At 36.0% G+C, this 22,075-nt stretch overlaps 1 protein-coding gene across 5 annotated transcripts in view; it reads right to left on the bottom strand.

The window, feature by feature from the left end:
- GSK3B (glycogen synthase kinase 3 beta) overlaps positions 1-22,075 on the bottom strand; it is a 201,925-nt gene that overhangs the window by 97,426 nt on the left and 82,424 nt on the right. For all 5 annotated transcript variants that reach the window (XM_026494220.4, XM_026494227.4, XM_026494232.4 and 2 more), the window contains exon 3: positions 16,783-16,866. In XM_026494220.4, coding sequence (XP_026350005.1) covers positions 16,783-16,866 — 84 coding nt within the window. The remainder of the gene's footprint in view (positions 1-16,782; positions 16,867-22,075) is intronic.

The raw sequence follows: 22,075 nt of genomic DNA, 5'->3' as shown, positions 1-22,075 counted from the left end.
AAGGCATTCAACATCGAGCTGCAGTTAATGAAAACCTTAGTGCAATATTAGGTTACAGCTCAAGTACTGTGTTCGGATCAGTAAAGATAATTCCACTCTGCTTTGCACAGTTCAGGCTTCATTTGACATATTGATGATATCCATTTTTAGGCAATGTATTTTATTTATAATATTAACAAAGCAGAATACCTCAAAGGAAGATTAAAGAAACCATGTCTGCTATAGGTTGAAATACTAAAATACTACCCTATGAGAAATATGGGGGGCTTAAATGATATTTAGACTACTACTTTGCAGATTAACATAAACCTATCTCTTTGCTCATACTTTGTTTATTCACTCCATTTCTTACCAAAAACTTGCAATTTCTTTAGAACCATAGAGAAGCTCTGTCCATTTTGTAGGCACAGTGTAAATGACCATATACATTTAAAAGATGTCATTTTGGGGGCACCTGGGTGGCTTAGTCAGTTAAACATCTGCCTTTGCCTCAGATCATGATCTCAGGGTCCTGGGGTCAATCCCCACATCAGGCTCTGCACTCAGCAGGGAGTCTGCTTCTCCCTTTCCCCCTGCTCATGCTCTCTCTCTCTCTCAAATAAATAAATCTTTAAAAAAAAAAATCTCCAAAAAATTGCATAAGGTACAATTTAGGGAGTCTTTCTCTCAGTGGTTCAGTTTTCCTAGTTATCACTTCTATTAATAAACTACTCTTTAGCTGCTCTTAACCACTCCTCTATGAACTTCACTCTAAAGCTATTCATTCAAGAAGAAATTTAAATAACAATATTTCAATCACACTTGACAACAATTAAACAAGAACTGGAACAACTTCATTCTACATTTGGATAACAGATACTACTATTACACTCTATCCTCAGATGATTTTTGAGGTCAAAGAAACAAAATTACTCGAGGCTACAGTTTTAAGTAGAATCATGCTATAATTCTAAAAATGTGATGGGATATGAAGCAGCATATCATAGAACCCAGCAATAAGACATTCAACCTAGTATCATGATAGCCCAGGATTCTCCTCAGAATTGAGGGAACTTGGACTAGCAAAAACCCCAACAAACAAAAAACAAAAAACCTGAAAATAGATACCTTTTCTCCAATACGTGTGCCAGGCTGGCTAGAGATGGGAATAACACTAACAATAAAGTGGGTGTGGAGTAGGAAAAGGGAAATATTCTTTTGCTTGGGATGGGGAAAGGGAGATAAATACTTGGCATACAACAAGATTATGGCAAGCTTCATCCTCATCTCACACCATTAACGCAAAATAAATACCAAACTATCAAAAGTTTTTTTTTTTTTAATTAAATCTACCAGAAGAAAACATGAGTGTGTTTGCAATCTTGGAGGACAAAATATCTATAAGCTATTAAGGAAAATGATGCCAATTAGATCACAAAAAATGTAAAACTTTTACACTACTTTCTGAGAAAACAACAACAAAACCAGAGCCAAATTTTAAAAATGACAATATTTTTGTCCATCAAAAAGTATTAGAATCAATGAATTCAGTAAAGTTGCAGGGTACAAAATTAATATACAGAAATCTGTTGCATTTCTATTCACTAATAACAAAGTAGCAGAAAGAGAAATTAAGAAAACAATCCCATTTATAATTGTATCAAAAAGAATAAAATACCTAGGAATAAATTTAACCAAGGAGGTAAAAGACGTGTACTTTGAAAACTATAAAATACTGATAAAGGAAATTAAAGACAACACAAACAATGGAAAGACAGATCATGCTCAAGGACTGGAAGAATGAATACTGTTAAAATGTCTATGCTACCCAAAGCAATCTACAGATTCACTGTAATCTCTATCAAAATACCAAGAGTGTTTTTTCAAAGAACTAGAAGAAATAATCCTAACATTTTTATGGAACCACAAAATATCCCGAATAGCCAAAGCAATCTTGATAAAGAAGAATAAGGCTGAAGGTATCAGAATCCCAGATTTCAAACTGTACTTTGTACAAAGCTTTAATAAAACAGTATGATACTGGTACAAAAATAAACACATAGATCAATGGTTTTAAAAAACAGGGAGCCCAGAAATAAACCTGCCCTATGTGGTCAATTAATCTATGATGAAGGAGGTGAAAATATACATTGGGGAAAAGACGAACTCTTCAATAAATGATGCTGGGAAATCTGGACATGAAAAAGAATGAAACTAAACTACTTTCTTACAGAAATCATTAAAACTCCTAAAAGAAAACATAGGCAATACATTCTTGGATATCAACCTTAGCAAAATTTTTCCGGATCCATCTCCTCAGGCAAGGGCAACAATAGAAAAAATAAACAACTGGGACTAGGAAACCCTCAATGAAACAAAAAGGCAAACTACTGAACAGGAGAAGATATATGCAATGATCTGAGAAGGGGTTAATATCCCAAATATATAAAGACTTCATACAACAACTCAACACCAAAAAACCCAGATAGTCCAATTAAAAATGGGTGAAAAACCTGAATCGGTATTTTTCCAAAGAAGACATACAGATGGCATACAGGCACATGAAAAGATGCTCAACATCACTAATCATCAGGGAAATGCAAATCAAAACCACAATGAGATATCACCTCACACCAGTCAGTATCAAAAAGACAAGAAATAACAAGTATTGGCAAAGATGTGGAGAAAAGGAAATCCTCGTGCACTGTTGGTGGGAATGTAAACTGGTGCAACCATTGTGGAAAACAGTATGGAGATTCCTCAAAAAATTAAAAGCACTGCCATACAATCCAGCAATTCCATTTCTGGGTATTTACTTGAAGAAAATGAAAACGCAAATTTAAAAAGATACATGTATCCCTATGTTTATTGCAGCAGTATTTACCACAGCCAGGATACGGAAGCAACCTAAGTGTCCATCAATAAGTAGATGAATGGATAAAGAAGATGTGGTACATATACACAATGGAATATTTCTCAGCCATTAAAAAAAAAAATGAAATCTTGCCATTCATGACAACATGGATGGGCCTAGAAAGTACTATGCTAAGTGAAGTAAGTCAGACTGAGAAAGACAAATACCATATGATTTCACTTAAACGTAGAATTTAAAAAATAAAACAAACGAACAAACAAAACAGAAACGGACTCATAAATACAGAGAACAAACTGATGGCTGCCATATGGGAGGGGAATGGGGAGACAGGTGAAATAGGTGAAGGGGATAAGGAGGTACAAACTTCAACTATAAAATAGCCAATAATATTGTAATAACTTTGTATGGTGACAGGTGTAGTGAGCATGTTGTAGTGCATATAAGAGTCACTACGTTGTACACTGAAACTAATATAACACTGTATGTCAACTATAATTTTAAAAATTTGACATTTAGTGGGGGCGCGTGGGTGGCTCAGTCGTTAAGCTTCTACCTTCGGCTCAGGGTGTGATCCCGGTGTTCTGGGATCGAGCCCCACATCAGGCTCCTCCGCTGGGAGAGCCTGCTTCTTCCTCTCCCACTCCCCTTGCTTGTGTTCCCTCTCTCGCTGGCTGTCTCTATCTCTGTCAAATAAATAAATAAAATCTTAAAAAAAAATTTGATATTTAGCAAAAATATTTCTGCTTACATATGACAAAGGACGAATTTTTGTTTAAAATACAAACAGCTCATTAATTATGACATAAGTCAATAAAAAAAGACTAACATTCCAACAGAAAAAAACTGAAAAAGGACATAAACAAATGGCCAATAATGGTCCTACCAATGGCCAATAAAAATTAAGATATGTAACCCCATTCATAATTAAAGATATATAATAAAAATAACAATGAGCTACCGCTGTTCACCTATCAAATTGGAAAAGAAAATTCAGTATGAGAGGGGGCACCTGGGTGGCACAGCGGTTAAGCGCCTGCCTTCGGCTCAGGGTGTGATCCCGGTGTTACGGGATCGAGCCCCACATCAGGCTCCTCCGCTGTGAGCCTGCTTCTTCCTCTCCCATTCCCCCTGCTTGTGTTCCCTCTCTCGCTGGCTGTCTCTATCTCTGTCAAATAAATAAAATCTTAAAAAAAAAAAAAAAGAAAATTCAGTATGAGAAAACTAGGTATTGGAATGGGGCCACGTCCAATATGCACCGTCACACACTTCTGGTGAAAACCCAAACTCTTACAACCTTTTGGGAAATCAATGGGCTAATATATTCATCCCAAAGCAAAGACATACGGACATCCAACTCAACTCAGCAGTGCCATTTCTAGGAATCACGTGTATGAAAATGTGTGTCTATTCATATGAACACACAAAGACTGTTGAATATTTGTGGAGAGCAAGAAATTAATAATAATCTACAAGCCAGGAAGTAAAGACATGCTCAAAAACAAAACAAAACAAAAGCCCACATTAATGGGATATGCCAAAGCAGCACAGAAGCTAACTGAAAAGAGCTCCCAAAGGCCAAAGCTGAAACAATCTGATCAATAAAATATAGTATTCAATTATAACCCGAAGTATAAAACAAATGAGTCCACATGATATAAATTAATGACTAAAAGATTAAAAGATGGGGAGAAAAGACAATCTCTTAACCAGAAGAAATCCAAATAATTTATGTAGCCAATCTGCTCTTAAGGAGAAGGAACTCCTCCCTTTTAGGTGTGGGCTATGCACAGTGACTTCCTTCCAGAGGATAGAGCATGCAGAGGGGGTGGGTAGGGGGAGTAACTTTACAGTGGAAAAAACTGAAAAATGTGAAATCAGCCAGGTGGTCAAGGCTAATAACAACAGCTACAAGTTGTGCTGATACTATGTGCCCTTGATACGATGTGATGAAATGGCACTGTGGACTTTTTCCAAATAACCAGCTTATTATGAGATAAACATTAAACAAACTCCAATAGTGAGGCAGCCTACCAGTACTCCTCAAAACTGTCAAGATCATCAAAAACAAGAATGTCTGAAAAACTGCCAGTCAAGAGGAACCTAACAGACATAGTTAACTAAACATAATGTGGTAACCTAAATGGGATCATGGAAGAGAAAAAAGACATTAGATAAAAACTAGGGAAATCTAAATAAACTATGGAATTTAGTTAATAATAATGTACTGATATTGATTTAATTGTAATAAATGTAACCTTACTAATATGTTAACAATAGGGGAAAACTGGGTGCAGTGTCTGTGCATATAGACATAAAATGCCATATTGTTATATTTTGGGGAAAAGAGGGGCAACATGTTAAAAATGATATGAATATTATTACATTAACATGTGGCATATGTTTGCATACAGGAAATTTACCTCTATAGGAAGGATTTGAGGATTTAGTGATCAGGGTAAAGATTTTACTTCTATCTACCCGTCCCGTGTTATTTCAATTTTTTTACAATATGCATTGTAATAATATTTTAGTGTCACTAAAATATTACAATAATATAAAAACAAGGTGGTAATTGATATTCAAAAGAAACTCCTAGATTTACATCTTCAAGCAAACAACAGTTATCATCATATTTGGTATTATAACCTTTATAATTCATGAAGAGGTCTTGATAATTCATCTACCTCAAGAATTTTACATTACCTATATATTCATTCTCTAGGTCTCACTCTCACCTAAAATGTCAGCATTTCATCAGCAAAATGTTCATACAGAATGAAAATACCACTTTAATAGAATACAATTTTAAAGAAGAAATAAATTGGGGTTATTTAGGCAACCTTTTTATTTCTGTAAATAAAATTCTCTGCTATCAGTGATTTTCACAAAGAAAGGTAAGAGAGAAGGAAAAGAAATGGAGTTGTATTTTGTAAACCAGACCATGTATACACTTAGCTATAACTCTGTACAGCATTTCTATATGTACACCATTTCCGTAACTTGAGATTTCATTTAATTAAAAAATAACAACAAAAAATTCTTTTCATCTAGGGGAGCTGACTTGACCCAAACAATCACTTAAGAACCCACTTCTACATCCCCAGCCTCACCTCCCACTACTATCACCATACTCCTATAATTTATGTACCAGAAATTTCAAAATACTTGTATTTCTTCTACACAGACTATGTTGTTTAACCTCACCAAGCCTTTCAAACATTCTGTACATCTATTTTTTTTTTAATTTATTTATTTGAGAGAGAGAGAGCACAAGCTAGGGAGGTGGGAGGGGCAGAGGGAGAGGAAGCAGACTCCCTGCTGGGCAGGGAGCCCGAAGTGGGGCTCGATCCTAGGACCCTGAGATCATGACCTGAGCTGAGGCAGACCCTTAACCCAGGTGCCCTTGAACATCTTGTACTTCTAATTTGACACATACCTATTATCTAAAGAATTCCTGAATAAGTATCACTTCTCCTACGTAATTCCTTTGCTGACCCTTCTGGATAATTTATTCCTTTTCTCTATAGTACTTCAGTTCATAGTCCAAATAATTGTTACTCCATGTGTCATTCTACAGTGTATTTCTTTTCCTGTCTTTTTCAAACTCATTTAAACAAACCTTATACTTTGTCTTGTACGTAAAACACTATATAGTGCCAGTAAACCGAAATGAACTTCAAGAATCCAGAGAGAGTAGGTGATTGGAAGAACACAGACTTTATAGATGAAGAGTCTACATTTGAAATTGGCTCCTGTGGTTCGTTACTAACTATGGAACTTTGAGCGAATTATTTAATTACACTAGACTTTGATATTCTCAAAGATAAACTTATAATAAAATAGTACTATTACCTACCTTGTAAGCACCAAGATGACTAAATGAGAAAAATGCAAAATATACATAGAAAAAAGCACTTTATGAATCATAAGATTTGACAAAAAGTTTAGTGTTTTTATTCATGATTTAAGACATTATATAATAATCTCTACAGTAATCAAAAGAATATCTCTAAGAATATGAATCTGATAAAAATTATCATATATATGGTATATTATATTTATTTGATGTTTTTAAGTATCTATTTTGATATATGTTTTATAATATTTTAGTACAATAGTACTAATTTATTGTGCTTACTTAAAATTTATTTACTGATGAAGTAAACAAAACAGAAGACAATCAGCATATGTTCAATCATTACTTTTCAGTGTATCCCTCTACAATACAATATGCACCCACTATAGCTGGAAGTCTCTATTTTATTCATCTTTTCTACCCAGCATAACAACTTCACTAAGCAGTCCACAAAATGTAGAAAGAAAGTGGAGAGCAGGACTTCTGGAATGGCAGAGTAGAGAGCACATGAGGTCTCCTCAGCAGAACAAAAATTTAACTGGTAAAATGAATAAAAAACAATCATTTGAAGTATCTGGTAATTTTTATAAGGGCATACAGCAAATGAAGAAACAAATCTCAATAAGAACAGCAAGAGTCTGTGGCATTTTAGTAAAGACCTGCTCCCTTACCCTAATATCCTACTTCCATGTCTGAGAAGCTCTATTCAGTACTTACTCCAGACAGGTATGGTCAATAAGATGGGTAGCTTCCTCTCCTCTCAGCTCTAGTCTGGGGCTATGGTCTCACCCCGGGAGGGACAGGCTGTGTCCCAAGATGCAAAAGATCTATTCAAGTTGGGCAGAGCCAAGAGGACTGTGTCTCCCTTTCCCCACCCACTCCCCAAAAGTAAGTCAGAAGCTCTACTCCAGGCATAGCAGGCTGGGGACCTGAGAGTCTCACCTTTAACTTGCTCATACAGCAGAGCGCCCATGCTGGGAATGGCAAGGTGTGAAGAACAGGGGCTGCCACTGCCCATCCTCCACTGCCCACTGATAAAGTGGGGGTGTTACTCTAGAAAAAGTGAGTCTTCACACCGAGTTCTAGTGCAGTAGAATAGGGATTCTGTCCAGAGGGAAAGACAGGCTAGCTCTGCCTACAGAGACTTTTATTTGTCACACAGTAGGGAAAACGTCATGCCTATGGGCATTGTCTAAAAACAATGGGGATCCTTGTGGAGGATGGGTAGGTCCCTGCAAATAGGCAAGGCACCAGAAGTTGAAGAGAAACAAGAAAAGAGAGAGCCAAAAAGAGCCTACCTGGCAACAGTCATCTCTGGAGGTCATTAAGGATATGCACAGGTGCTGGGTTGTGCAGGATGTGGGGGAGACTTGAAGCATTCCCCAAGTTGTACACAGATATATCAACACAGAGTAAAAGCATTACTGGCATAAGGGATTTACAAGCAACCTCAAATCAAACACGGAACAATAAGCTACTCTGATCCAAGAGCAACTTCCAGGAAATAAAATCATATTCATCCCTGGCAGTCAGAAAGAACGTGAATGCCCAAGGCTGCACCTTCTCAGGAGCAATCAGAGGAGAAATTCTAAGCCACTCGTAACTGGTTCGATCTGTGGCAAATATAGACTCTTTGGTTTTTTTTTTTTTTTAATTAAAGATTTAATTTATTTATTTAACAAAGAGAGAAAGGGAACACAAACAGGGGGAGTGGCAGAGAAAGAAGCAGGCTCCCAGCGGAAGAGCCTGACGTGGGGCTCGATCCCAGAACTCCGGGATCACGCCCTGAGTCGAAGGCAGACGCTTAACGACTGAGCCACTCAGGCGCCCTCAAGACTCTTAGAACTGAGAAGCGGCACCCACGTCACTCACACATGCAATAGTAAAGGATAAAAATATAACTGGCTAAGGGAACTCAAAGTACAACCTTTGACCAATCAGTGACATTAAAAAGAAGATCTCAAATCAAGAATCTTAACTTAAGAAACTAGGAAAGAAAGGGTAAAATAAACCCACAGCAAACTGCAGGAAGGAAATGATAAAAGAGAACAGAACAGAAATGGGTGATTTACAGAACAGGAAAACAATTGAAAAAAAAAAAATCAATGAAACCAAAAGTTGATTCATATAAAAATAAAACAACAAGAACAACAACAACGAGAAAACTGACAAACTTTTGGCTAGACTGACCGAGGGGGAAAAAAAGACTCAAATTATGAAAATCAGGAATGAAAGAGGGGACATCACAGCTGACCTTATAGAAATAAAAAAAATAATAAAATAAGGGAAAAGTATGAAACACTTCGTGTCAATAAGTAAAATAACTTAGATAAAATGGACAAAATACCAAAGTGGACAAAAGAAAAAACAGAAAATCTAAATATACCTATTACAAGTAAAGAAACTAAATTAGTAATTTTAAAACTTCTCACAGAAAGTACCCCAGTATACAGACGGCTTCATTGGAGAAACCTACCAAACTTTCAAGAAAGAATTAATACCAGCTCACAAAAACCTTCAGAAGAAGAAGAAGAAGAAGAAGAAGAAGAAGAAGAAGAAGAGGAGGAGGAGGAAAAAGAAAGAAAGAAAGAAAGAAGGAAGGAAGGAAAGAAAGAAAGAAAGAAAGAAAGAAAGAAAGAAAGAAAGAAAGAAAGAAGGAAAGAAAGAAAGAAAGAAAGAAAGAAAGAAAGAAAGAAAGAAAGAAAAGAAGAAGAAGAAGAAGAAGAGGAGGAGGAGGAAAACACTTCCCAATTCATTCTAAGAAGCCAGTATTACCTTGATACCAAAACCATCATGGGGTGGGGAGGGGGGGGAGATGGACTCATAAGAGACTACTAATCAATATCCCTTATGAATGCAAAACTCCTCTAAAAAAACTACTACTCAGCAATGTATAAAATGATTATACACCATGACCCAATGAGATTAATTTCAGAAATGCCGAGTAGGTTTTAGCATTCAAAAAATTAATGTAATTTGACAAAATTCAACATTCCATGAAATGCTAAACAAACTAGGAATAAAAGGGAACTGCTTTAAACCTGATAAGTGACATCTATAAAAAACCCACAGCTAACATCATACTTAAAAAGAAAGACTAAATACTTTTTCCCTTCTAAAATCAAGAACAAAATAAGGATGTCTGCTTTCATCTCTTCTCAACCTTGTCCTGGAGGTTCTAGCTGGGGCAGTGGCAAAAAAAAAAATAATAGGCATCCAAGACATTATATTTTGATAAAAAGGTCAATTCATCACTTAGATATAACTACTATGCACATATAATGTATCAACAACAGAATCTCAAATATATAAAGCAAAAACAGAATTGAAGGAAGTAATGGACAATTCTACAATAGATGGAGACTTTAATACACCCTTTCAATAATGGACAGCACATCTAGATATAAGAGCAATAAAGAAATAAAAGATCTGAACATTATAAACCAAAACGATATCTATCTATCTATCTATCTATCTATCTATCTATATTTACATCCCCAAACAGAAAAATACACATTATTCTCAAGTGCACATTGGATATTATCCAGAATAGGCCATATATTAGGCAACAAAACAAATCTCAATAAATTTAAAATGGATGAAATCATATGAAGTATCTTCTCCAACCATAACAGAAACTAGAAATAAATAACAGAAGGAAAAAAATAACAAATGTGTGGAAAATAAACATCACTCTAACCAACAGGACAAAGAAAATTAAACAACACACTCTGAAAAATGAAACATTAGAATACACTTGGGATACATAAAAACAAAAATCCAACATACCACCCTCTGAGTGCTATCTTCACTGCACTCAGTGGGAAATTGAGAGCTGTAAATGCCTACATTAAGAAAGAAGATTTCAAGTCAATAACCTAACTTTACATCCTGAAGAACTAGAAAAGAAGAGGAAACTAAACCTAAAGCTAGCTAAAGGAAGGAAATAATATAGACCAGAAACAAATAAAATAGAGACCAAAAAAATTCAAGAAAATCAAAAGCTGATTCTTTGAAAGCTCAAAAAAACTTACAAACCTTTAGCTAGACTGACAAAAAAGACACAAAAAACTAACATCAGAACTGAAAATGAGGACATTACTACTGACCTTACAGAAATAAAAAGGACCAAAGCAGAATACTATGAACGAATGTGTGCCAACAAATTAGATAGCCTACATGAAATCAACAAATTCAAGGAAACACATCAAATATTAAACTAACTCAAAACAAAATACAAAACCTCAACAAACCTACGTAAGGAGAGACTGTATCAATCAGTAATCAAAAACTTAAAAAAAGTAAAGTCTAGGACCAGATAGTTTCAATGGTAAATTCTAACAAACATATAAAGAATTAACAATTCTTCACAAGCTATTCCAAAAAAAACAGAAGAGTTTAAGTGTTTAGATTAATGCCTGGTGTACAGTAAGCATCACACAAATTTTGGCTATTATCATCACTACTACTACTATTATTGTCCTAAAACAAAAAGGCTATTTATTCTTTTCTAAAAATTCTCCAAAGTAGACACTGTACAACCTCTCCTTGTTTAGCAATAATTACTGAGTTATTTTTAAATGTTATATTTCTAATACACTGCTCCTGGAGAAATAGACATTCTATGCTAAACAGTACAGCATACTATACAGACCCTGGAGAAAGACTGCCCAGACTCCTAACTTTGCCACTCAGTAGCTGTATGACTCTCAGGTACTTACTTAACTACAAGTGCCTGTTTCTTCTATAAAACGGGGGATAATAACAGTGCCCATTCTTCACTGGGCGGCTATAAGTTTTAAGTGAGTTATAATTACATGTAAAGTGCTGAGAGCAATATCTGATGCATAGGAAGTGCAATATGTATTTGCTATTATTAAATAACAATTTGTAAAGTAGTAAGTTAATGTTTATTAAGTGTTAATTATATGCCAAGTGCTACGATAAAGCACTTAAACATTATTATACTTTTTTTCTAACAAAATCCCTACTGTACAGATGACAAGGGGAAAAAGGCTTACTAAGGTAAGTATCTTGCCTAGTCATACTGCTATCAAGTGGCAGAACTGGGATGTAAACCAAGCTACAAAGCCAGAGTTCTTTAATTTTCAGAATAGATTCACCCCTACCCTTTCCTCTCCAAGGCTAGTGACAAATAGGCATAATCAAGCACAGCATTGTTCTCTCTGATCCCAGAAGCAGTGGTAGAATCTTCTGCTTCTGCACACAGCCCTCTACACAGTTACTATCAATAGAACAAAGTTGGTATGAGGAATGAAATCAGTTTGTCATTCTTGCTATTTACTGCCTCTCACGCAAGTAGATGAGAGTTTTTTTTAAGGAAGGCTATTTCTTTATTATTCAAGTAATCAATCTATGATGAACACAGGTAAAATATTTTCACATGTAAGGTTACTTACAGAAATTTTTCTTAAAAAAAAATTAATTTAAATAAAATTTGAGGCTCCTGTAAAGACACAATGTGGTTTACATACTATATCCGTCCTTCAGAATCCTAGCAGAGGTGAGGTGCAACTCAGCAAAGACAATGTCAGCTGGTCCCATACCCTAGTTTCAACCAAAGCAACTTTGCTTTTTATCTGTTCTATTTATAGAATAGGGTTCTTCATAAAATTTTGTTTAGGGGAAAAGGAGCTTCTACTGCCAAATATTGATATTGAAAAAACACACAAACTCAGAACTCACAAAAGTATCATAAGCCTAGACTTTCCAAACATTCAAAAATCCCCATTTTTGTCTGGTCAAGGAGAAAGAGTGCTAATTTTTCTGAACTAAATCAGAGTTACTAAAACCTACTGGGTAATCTAAAGTATACTAATTGACTACAAGATGCTCTAGTTACTATAGCAAACACTAATAATTCAAACCAGAAGACTATGACTAAGACTAATTATAATTAGGTCACACCTCTGGTCTCTGTCCTGACTTAATTCCCCCTTCTTTTAGTTACCCTGGTTAGTCCTTTCCCCAGTTACATGCTAAAAGCTGATTATTTACAAACCCTAAAGAAAAATAGTCTTTAAAATGGCAGAGTGGAGCAAAATAAAGACAAGTTCACCAAAATAGACATAAGCCTTCAGTTAATCTGTTGTCAGTGGAAATATTTGCCAAATATTGCAGTAATCCTACTCTTACTTCACCCAGAGCTGAAGAGTGCTTACAGACAAAAATTATGATGAAGCCCTGGGGTAGCTTAGCTACCATTTTAAAATTAAAAATAACAGTGGGGGAATTGTTAGGGAGTATTATGCAGTTCAAAAACTCAATGGAATATTATATAGCCAATAACTATAAATACTATGAGGCAAAATGGAAAATTCTATGAGATCTTCAAAGTTTATAAGTCATAAATAATTACTCATGCAACTATGTAAAACATGTACAAATGAAATAAGATAGACAGATAGATGGATAATGTAGAAGTCAAAAGTCAGGATAGTGAGTGAAAATTTTTTCTTCTTTAAAATTTTCCAAAAAGGGAGTAATAAAGGTTCAGAAAGAAGAAACACCAAGAAAGAGAATGAAGGTCACTCAGGACAGATGAGAATTCATACAAAGACTCAGAAAGATCAGATATTCAAAGAAAAATGGGTAGAAACCCAATAAAAGAGGGGTACAGAAAACCCAGAGAATGAGGTTGAAATCCATATAGGAAGTAAACGAGAGAGAGAGAGAGAGACAGAGAGACAGATACCAGAGTTGAAGAGGGAAAAGAAATCTGAGGGGGTGACACAGACCAAAAGAGAGGGACAGAACACCAAAGACCAAGAGATAGAGACCCAGAACCCAGAGTGAAAGAAGCAGAAACCAGAAAGTAAACAGAGACAAAGGCATCGAAGAGACTGAGAAAATGGTAGAGAGGGAGAGATGAGGATGACAATAAGAGAGTTATGAAATATTCCCATATACATCAACCAAGTCTTTCACCCTTATAATCCTGAAACACTGAATTCTTCTCTTTCTCCTCCTTACAATTTCTAAAATCGTCCCCGTAATTGCCTCCTCACATCTCCTTTAGGCTCATGTTCTGACCATTGATTTCCTGTCCGGACATTCCCCTAAGCTCTCTGACAACTCCGAAAAGAAACTCTTCATGGAGTTTTGAATCCCAGTCTCTTCATAGAGGTTTTTTTGTTGTTTTTACTGCTTTGCCCTAGACAAAACCTGGATCCCACCCAAAGGCACTGGCTTCTTTGCAGCTCTCCCAAATGGAGACTGTTCTCACATCCTAGGATCAGCAGGCAATACTTACTGCTGGCTCTTTACTGTCCTGGTTTCAAACATCCCTTCTCCCTTCTCCCAGAACTCCTAAGAGCTCTACCACATGGCTACACAACTCCATCAAAGCAATCTTGTCAGTATCCTTTCTCTACTTAGCACCGCACTCCCCACTGCCACCTAGACTACCACCTATGAAATCATACGTGCACCTACTTAATGGGAATTTCTATTTGTATGTCCCAGAGGCATCTCGAACTATTATTATTTCCTCCCCCCAAACTCTTCTAATATATACATATAGGCAGTACATAATGCTTCTGTTAGAAAAATGCCTACCTAATACAGGACTGTCATATTCAGAGAGAAATCATCTTTAAAGATTTGTAAGAATTTCCTAAGACATTTAGATCCTTTTCTAAAACATAGTTCCAAGTTCATTCTCAGTAACCTACTCATAAGAGTTAGAACAGGTAACTACAAACCTGAGCTCTCAACTCGAGAGCTGAACCCATCTTCACATATGGGACATATTAATTTACTACCTGGTCTCTTGAGTGATGTCAGCCCTGCCAGAACAATTCAGAAGAACGGAAGTAGAGACCATGAGTAGGGCAAGAAGAGATCATTTTTTTGGTGGCTAGAAGATTATGGGAGGTCCTGAACCTGTGTATTTCTGCATATGTTCAGAAAACCTTTCTTTTTTGTTAAGGAAGGATCGTTATTTTCAGCAATATATCACAACTTTTCTTTCTATTTTTTTTTTTTAACAAAGCTATCCAAAATTAAGAGGAATTTTTTTTTCACTTTGGAAAATCTAGAAAGCTCAAGAGAAAGTTCTGAGATAAATAAAACATTAGAAAGTACATTTCTTTTTCATAGTAGACAGAGGTTCAGTGTCCTTCTGGTTAACCTCCCTTAATGTCTTCTCAATTGCTCTGTATCTGTAGACCATTTATGATAAGCAGCTCTGAATAGCAGCAGGGAGGAAAATCCATCCTCTGGGGTACACAGATAACAGTCCACCGTCACTCCCAAGGCAGGATTAAGTGAGGGTGAGGGCAGACTGTGATCAAGGCTTTCACCAGACCAAAACCAAATACATAAACCTTTTGATGCTGCCACAAATAGAGTCTTATATTCAAAAGTTTGACATTCTTCCTTTTCTGCTCTTTATCTTGGTAAGCATTAAATGAGTTAATGTTTGTAAAGTACTAAAAACAGTGTCTCCTATACAGGAAAAGCTATATAAATAAAGTAATCATGAGAAAATGTTTAGGTGATTTGTAAGGAGGCCTTTGCAAGCCAATCTCCATGTAATCCAGTGGTTCACAGAACAAATAATTCTGACCTTTACTTTCCTCCCTGGGGTATTATAATGTCTTGCATCTAATAACAAAAAGTCATGAGGATGCAAAATTCCATTATAAGAGTGCTGTGAACATAACAGATGTTCCATAATTTTATTTGGGAAGGGACAGGAAAAAGTAAAGACATGTCAAAACAGATAAGATTAAAGACATAACAGGCAGTTTGCTAGGCTAAAAAAAAAAAAAAAAAAAAGGTAGCATGAACCTCATAACCTGCTTTAGAAACAAAAGTGCTCAAATACTTACAAGGGCTTACAGTCCCTGATACAAGCACCTGAGAAACAAGAGTCACTAAGGAGCCAATTTGCTAATTACGGTTGCTAAAACATTAGGTATGACTGACACAAACACATACAAATATTTAACATTTATGTATCTACAGGAAGTATATCACAATCATGGCTTAATACATAGGTACCTTCCCATATTACAGGCTCTGACATGAAAAAAAGAACTTGTAAGGAAATAATCTAAATAAAATTTAATGGAAAATGATTAAACACTGGTACACTGGGCAATAGTTATATGAAGTAAAAAGAATACCGGGCTTAGAAATCAAGAGGAATTATGGATTTAGGAACTTTAGATAGTATATACCAGAAGTCTGAGGTCCAAAATATCAAATGGACTTATCCAAAGTCATATTTGTTCAGCCAAAAAGATTAAGTGGTTTATTATTTGCCCTGCCTTCTCACCCAAACCAATGAAGTAAAAAATGTAAGGAAAATATTGAATCTGGGAAGAAAGGAGAGTGAACAGGCAGAAAGAAGCAGGTAAAACAGAAGAAACTGACTTTCTGTGCTTCCAAACTCCAGTGAGCACAACGACATTAGTTACTTTCATCATCTGAACAGAAAGACAAAAAGGGACGGGAATGCACAGCACAAAGTCTCCTTTAATTATCTTTTGCTTTCACAAAATTAAATATGATCATAAACAGTGACCACTTACAACAAGCTCTGTAATATTATACCTTTCTAACTTTTTCCCTTGCCAAAAATAGGTTAAACTTGCCTCCTTATGTTTAAGTCTCATTCTGGTCCTAACCATTCCTGTTTCCCCTTTCCCTCCAATACTTCCACTTAAAATGACATCATTTTCCACCTCTAATAAACAGGTGGAACTATCATGGGGCTCCAGAAGCACATAAGGAACACAGAAGATTTAAAATATGTATGTATATATATAAAGAACTAAAGACAAATATTCTAAAAAAAGAAAATTCTTAAAAATTCATTCCCTTTATTATTTCATAAACAATTTCTGATATAACTAATGATATTCAATGATTATATCTTGAGCTCAGAATCACTATGGCCTGTGTTTTAGAATTCTTCCATTTAATTAGCAAAACTGTTCTGCTAGTTGGGCTAGGGTGGGGGGTGGGGTGGAGAATGATGACTATTTTTAGAAGAATAACAAGTCTATCACAATATTCAGTACACACTTTCTGCAAGACCTACCTTCTCACCACTTGAGTAGAAGAAATAACGCAATCGGACTATGTTACAGTGATCTAGCTTTCTCATGATTTGGAGCTCTCGGTTCTGAAAAGGAAACACATGAAAATATTTTTTAAAGGATAAATGCTATTCACCATATTGACTAAGATTCTAAGATCTCATTACATTAAACACTACAAAGAGCAGGCTATGGGTATGTTACTAAAAATTATGGTCTAGGGAGTAGGGGCCTGGGCAAAATAGGTGAAGGGGATTAAGAGGTACAAACTGCCGACTGTAAAATAAGTCATGGGGATGAAAAGTAAAGCATAGGGAATATAGTCTATAATACTGTAATACACTTATCATGGTAATTTCATAACTGTTGAATCACTACATTGTACACCTAAAATTAATTTAATATTATATGTCCACTATAGTTCAATTAAAATTTTTAAAAATTAAAAAAATAACAAAAAAATTTTAAACAAAATAAAAAGTATGGCCTATAGACCAATGCTGACCTGCAACCTATTTGTTACTAGTCTATGTTACTAGTCTACTACTTTCTACTACTCTGAAATAAGATAAATACAGAAATTGAGAATAAGTACTTAGAATGTTTTATAGCAATTTGATAGAATAATTTCATATCTGTGAATTTTATAATAAAGAATGGGGCCTATATTTTGTATTTTTTTAAATTTCACTTTTCTAGTAACTGATTTGTATTATATTTTACAAAAATATCAGTCTTCGATGAACTGGAAATCTTTAAAACTAATATTTCACCACTGTTTGAGAAGCAGTGTGTATAGTATGTAAGAGATATCTGGAATGAGCTATTACTACTGTAATCTTTCGCAACTATAATAAAAATCTAACTTCTCACTAAACAAATGAATTTGGGTGCAAAGAGCTCTTACAAGCCATACTATCTTCCACGATACAGTAAAAAAAAAAAAAATCTGAGAGCCCATAAGAAGGGCTCAGTTGCTAAGTTAAAATATGGCATACTAGAAATTGTATGGTCCTGACAAATTTACAGACCACACAAATCATTTTTTCCTTTGGGGAATTTCAAAGTTATGTCATTCTTCGTGAAAAGAAAGCATTAAATAATACGATGACTTCTTAACAACATAAGTTTTTGCAGTAATAAATGTGCAGAGTATATATTAACAAAGAAGATAAATTCCAAAAGTATACTTGACTATCAGAAGTCCAGTAAATAAAGGCCAAATTACATAACACAGAGAAAATATTACAAAGTACTAGCTATATGGACAGGAAATATAAAATTTCAAAATTCTGGAAGAGCTACAAAACATAAAGTTATATACCTGGGAATCTGCAAGGAAAAATGCTTTATGGTCAGAAAAAAGGCCAAAAAAAGAGGGGTTGAGGATTGCACAGCAGATGAGGAGCCTAAAAAGCAGAACTGTCCTAGAGCAGAGCGGGCTTCAGTTTTTAGAAGATGGTACCAGAAATATGCAAACGTTTCTCCTCCTCCAGAAACTTTCAACTGTCTCTATAATTGTTCTAGCATGTCATCTCAGGGAAACTGGAAACTCGAAAGGACTTTCCTCTATCCCTTTAAATTGACCGTGAGAGCTGGGTTCATGTACAGTGATATTTAAAATTCTTTCATAGGGGCACCTGGGTGGCTCAGCTGGTTAAACAGATGACTCCTGGTATCAGCTCAGGTCATGATCTCAGGGTCCTGGGATGGAGCCCCACGTCAGGCTCTGCACTCAGTGGGAAGTCGGCTTAAGGATTCTCTCTCTCCCTCTCCCTCTGCCCTTCCCTCCACTCATGCTCTCTCTCAAATAAGTAAATCTTTTTTAAAAAATAAAAAAAAATTCTTTTATAGAACATCAATCTTTCATCCCATTACTTGTTATAAAATGTTTATAGCTGAAGCAATAAACAAAAACTCAGTACAGTATAATTGCTTTAATAAAGATAACTCAAGTCACATTCTGAGTTTTAACTGTGACAGAGGAGAACACAAAAAACTACCAACTTCAAAACTGTGTCTATTTGCATTTTAAACTGATGCTAAGTCTGGAAGTATGTCTATACTTTGCCAGTTCACATCTATATAGCCAGTTTTGTGGAAGAACTGCTAGTAAGCTAAGACTCTGCTCTCATGATACACAGACATTAAGATTGTTTTTCAACATAGCCAACTATGTTAAAATAAGCTCTTTTTCCAGACTCATTAACCAAGTTATAAAAGAGAACTATTAAATTCTCAGATAACAGAAGTTATATAAGTTTATGCATACTATATTTTACCAGAAAGAATGCATAAGTGAAGCAAATACATGGACCTAAATATTCATCTACCCTTACTCTTTTGACATATTCTATTCTTTTTAAAGTCTTAAATTTTCTCATCTTAAAATTCCCTAAAAGGTCTAAAATATAAATTTCACAGAGCAACATTTATAAGTATTAATCATGCCAACATTAGGCAAAGTTAATGCCTGACTGCATTTAAATATACAACTATTACAAGCCTAGCCATTGTTTCTAAGTCATTCTTTATTAATTCACTAATGAAATACTAATTCCATAGAAAACACCGTTATTCTACAAATATTGTACACCTGTTCTATGCCAGGCATCATTCATAATGTTAAGGATATGGCAGTGAACAAAACTAAGTTCCTATCTTCATGAAACTTACAGTCTATTGAGGACAGTGAGGAAGAAGCAGTATTATTTTCACATACCTTAAGGAGACAGAGCATGATATAGACAAGGAGCTATATTTTGGATAGGGAAGTCAGAAAACACCTCACAAAGGAGGTAAGATCTGAACGCAAACCTGAATGATAGGATGATGACAACCACGTGAAGATACGGGGGAAGAGCACTGCAGTTTATAGGAACCTCCAAATGTAAATGGCTAGAGGTGGACATGACATATTCAAGAAAAAGCTAGAAGAATAATGTGATTGCAGCACACTGAGTAAAGGAAGAGAAGAAAAGTTCAGAAAAGGCAGGCAGGGGGTATGTCTATAAACTTTTTTTTTAATAATTTTTATTTTGTTATATTAGTCACCGTACAGTACACCCCCAGTTTTTGATGTAATATTCTATGACTCATTATTTGCATATAATACCCAGTGCACCATGCAATATGTGCCCTCCTTAATACCCATAACCAGCCTATCCCAATCCCCCACCCTCCCTCCCCTCTGAAGCCCTCAGTTTGTTTCCCAGAGTCCATAGTCTCTCATGGTTCATTCCCCCTTCTCCCCCCCCCCCTTCATTCTTCCCTTCCTTCTCCTACCGATCTTCCTATTTCTTATGTTCCATAAATGAGTGAAACCATATGATAATTGCCTTTCTCTGCTTGACTTATTTCACTTAGCATAATCTCCTCCAGTCCCGTCCATGTTGCTGCAAATGTTGTATAATTGTTCTTTCTGATGGCTGAGTAATATTCCATTGTATATATGGACCACATCTTCTTAATCCAGTCATCTGTTGAAGGGCATCTTGGCTCCTTCCACAATTTAGCTATTGTGGACAATGCTGCTATGAATATCGGGGTGCATATGGCCCTTCTCTTCACTACGTCTGTATCTTTGGGGTAAATATTCAGTACTGCAATTGCTGGATCATAGGGTAGCTCAATTTTTAACTTTTTAAGGGACCTCCACACTGTTTTCCAAAATTATAAACTCTTTTAATCATGGTAAGAAACTGAGTTTCATATTAAATGTAAAGGAAAGCCAATGTCATTTTGATCAGGAAAATGACATAATCTGATTTACCCTTTTAAAAAGATCATTCTAAAAACTGAGAGAATAAATTTGATGGAGAAAGTGGTTCAAGACTTCTGTTTTCATCTATTAAGTTTGAAATGTTTACTGGCCATCCAAGTGCAAATACTGTGAGGCTCAAGGTAGAAGAAGCTGAAGCTGGAAATACGCATCTGAGGGTCATCTTCATAAAGGGAACTTAAAGCAAGGGAACCCAATGGCATCACCTAGAGAAGAAGTTTAGACCAGAATACATAAATAAATATTCAGAGGTACAAGAAGTGGATCACACGGAGAAGTAATGAAGTAGGATGAAAAATAGGAGAGAAGGTTATCTTAAAAGCCAATTTAAAAAAGTTTTCAGAAAAAGGCAGTGACCGCTTATGTGAAAAGGTGCTGAAAGGCTGATTAAGATGAAAAGAGAAAACTGATAATTGGAAAGGGTAAATGCAGGATGCCAGTGACCTACAAAGGTGGCTTCAGTAAACAGTGGCATCAAAAGCCTGACTAGAGTGAATTAAGGTGGGCTTGGAAGACATAGGGGAAGGTGTAAGAAATTAGAAAGTTTAAAAAGAGGCAGTATTTCCAGCTACAGTGGAATAAAGAGATTGATAAATCCGTTCCCCCTCAAAACACCTATAAAAAGGACTACACTGTAGGGGTGCTTGGGTGGCTTAATTGGTTAAATGTTTGACTCTTAGTCTCAGTTCAGGTCATGATCTCAGGGTCCTGAGATCCAGCTCTGGGTCGGGCTCCTCGCTCAGTGGGGAGTCCGCCTGAGAGACTCTCCCTCCTTCTGCCCCACCCACACATTCGGGCACAAGCTCTCTCTTTCCCCCCCTCTCGAAATAAATAAACTTTTTTTTTTTTTTTTTTTTAAAGGACTACACTGTAGAAAACACCATTTCAAGGCTCTGGAAATCAAAGGTGACAACAAATCAAGTAGCATTTACTCTTGAGAAGCTGCTAGACACCAGAAGTGGGATAATGGGGATAAGTGGCCTTTTTGCCAGGGGATGCTTCCATCTCCAACCACCACTGCCCAGCTCAGAGACTGAGAAGGTTTTACCCAGGCAGGGTTGCGCACGAAAACCAGGAATTTTGCCTGGAGAGGGAGCTACCATCATTTAGAAAAGAGAGAAAAATCCATGTCCAGTGGCACTGGCAGTAAAAATGGCATATCTGATAGGAAACAAAGTGAGAAAGCTCACAGCTCCGTTACCCTGAAGATAAAGTCCCAGCTGAGGAAAATGACAGACTCGGCAGAACACTAAAATATTTAACAGGAAGATCCTGGACATGAGATGCACAGAAGGGCTAAATAAGCTCTCCACATATTCCTGGCTGACTGAAAAGCTGTGCACTTATGCAGGGGAAACCCAATAGGGCCTCAGAGAAAGTAAAAGCTGAGGCCAACTTAAAACTGGCCAAATTTTAAATGGACGCCCCCACCCATGTACAGAATCATCAAAAAATGATGGAAGCCTTGTAAATTCAAGATGTTTGAGCACAATCTCTAACCAATAACTGCCTGC

The sequence above is a fragment of the Ursus arctos genome, unplaced genomic scaffold (genome assembly GCF_023065955.2).
Source record: "Ursus arctos isolate Adak ecotype North America unplaced genomic scaffold, UrsArc2.0 scaffold_4, whole genome shotgun sequence".
Classification (NCBI taxonomy): domain Eukaryota; kingdom Metazoa; phylum Chordata; class Mammalia; order Carnivora; family Ursidae; genus Ursus; species Ursus arctos.
This window is presented reverse-complemented; position numbering and strand designations above follow the sequence as displayed.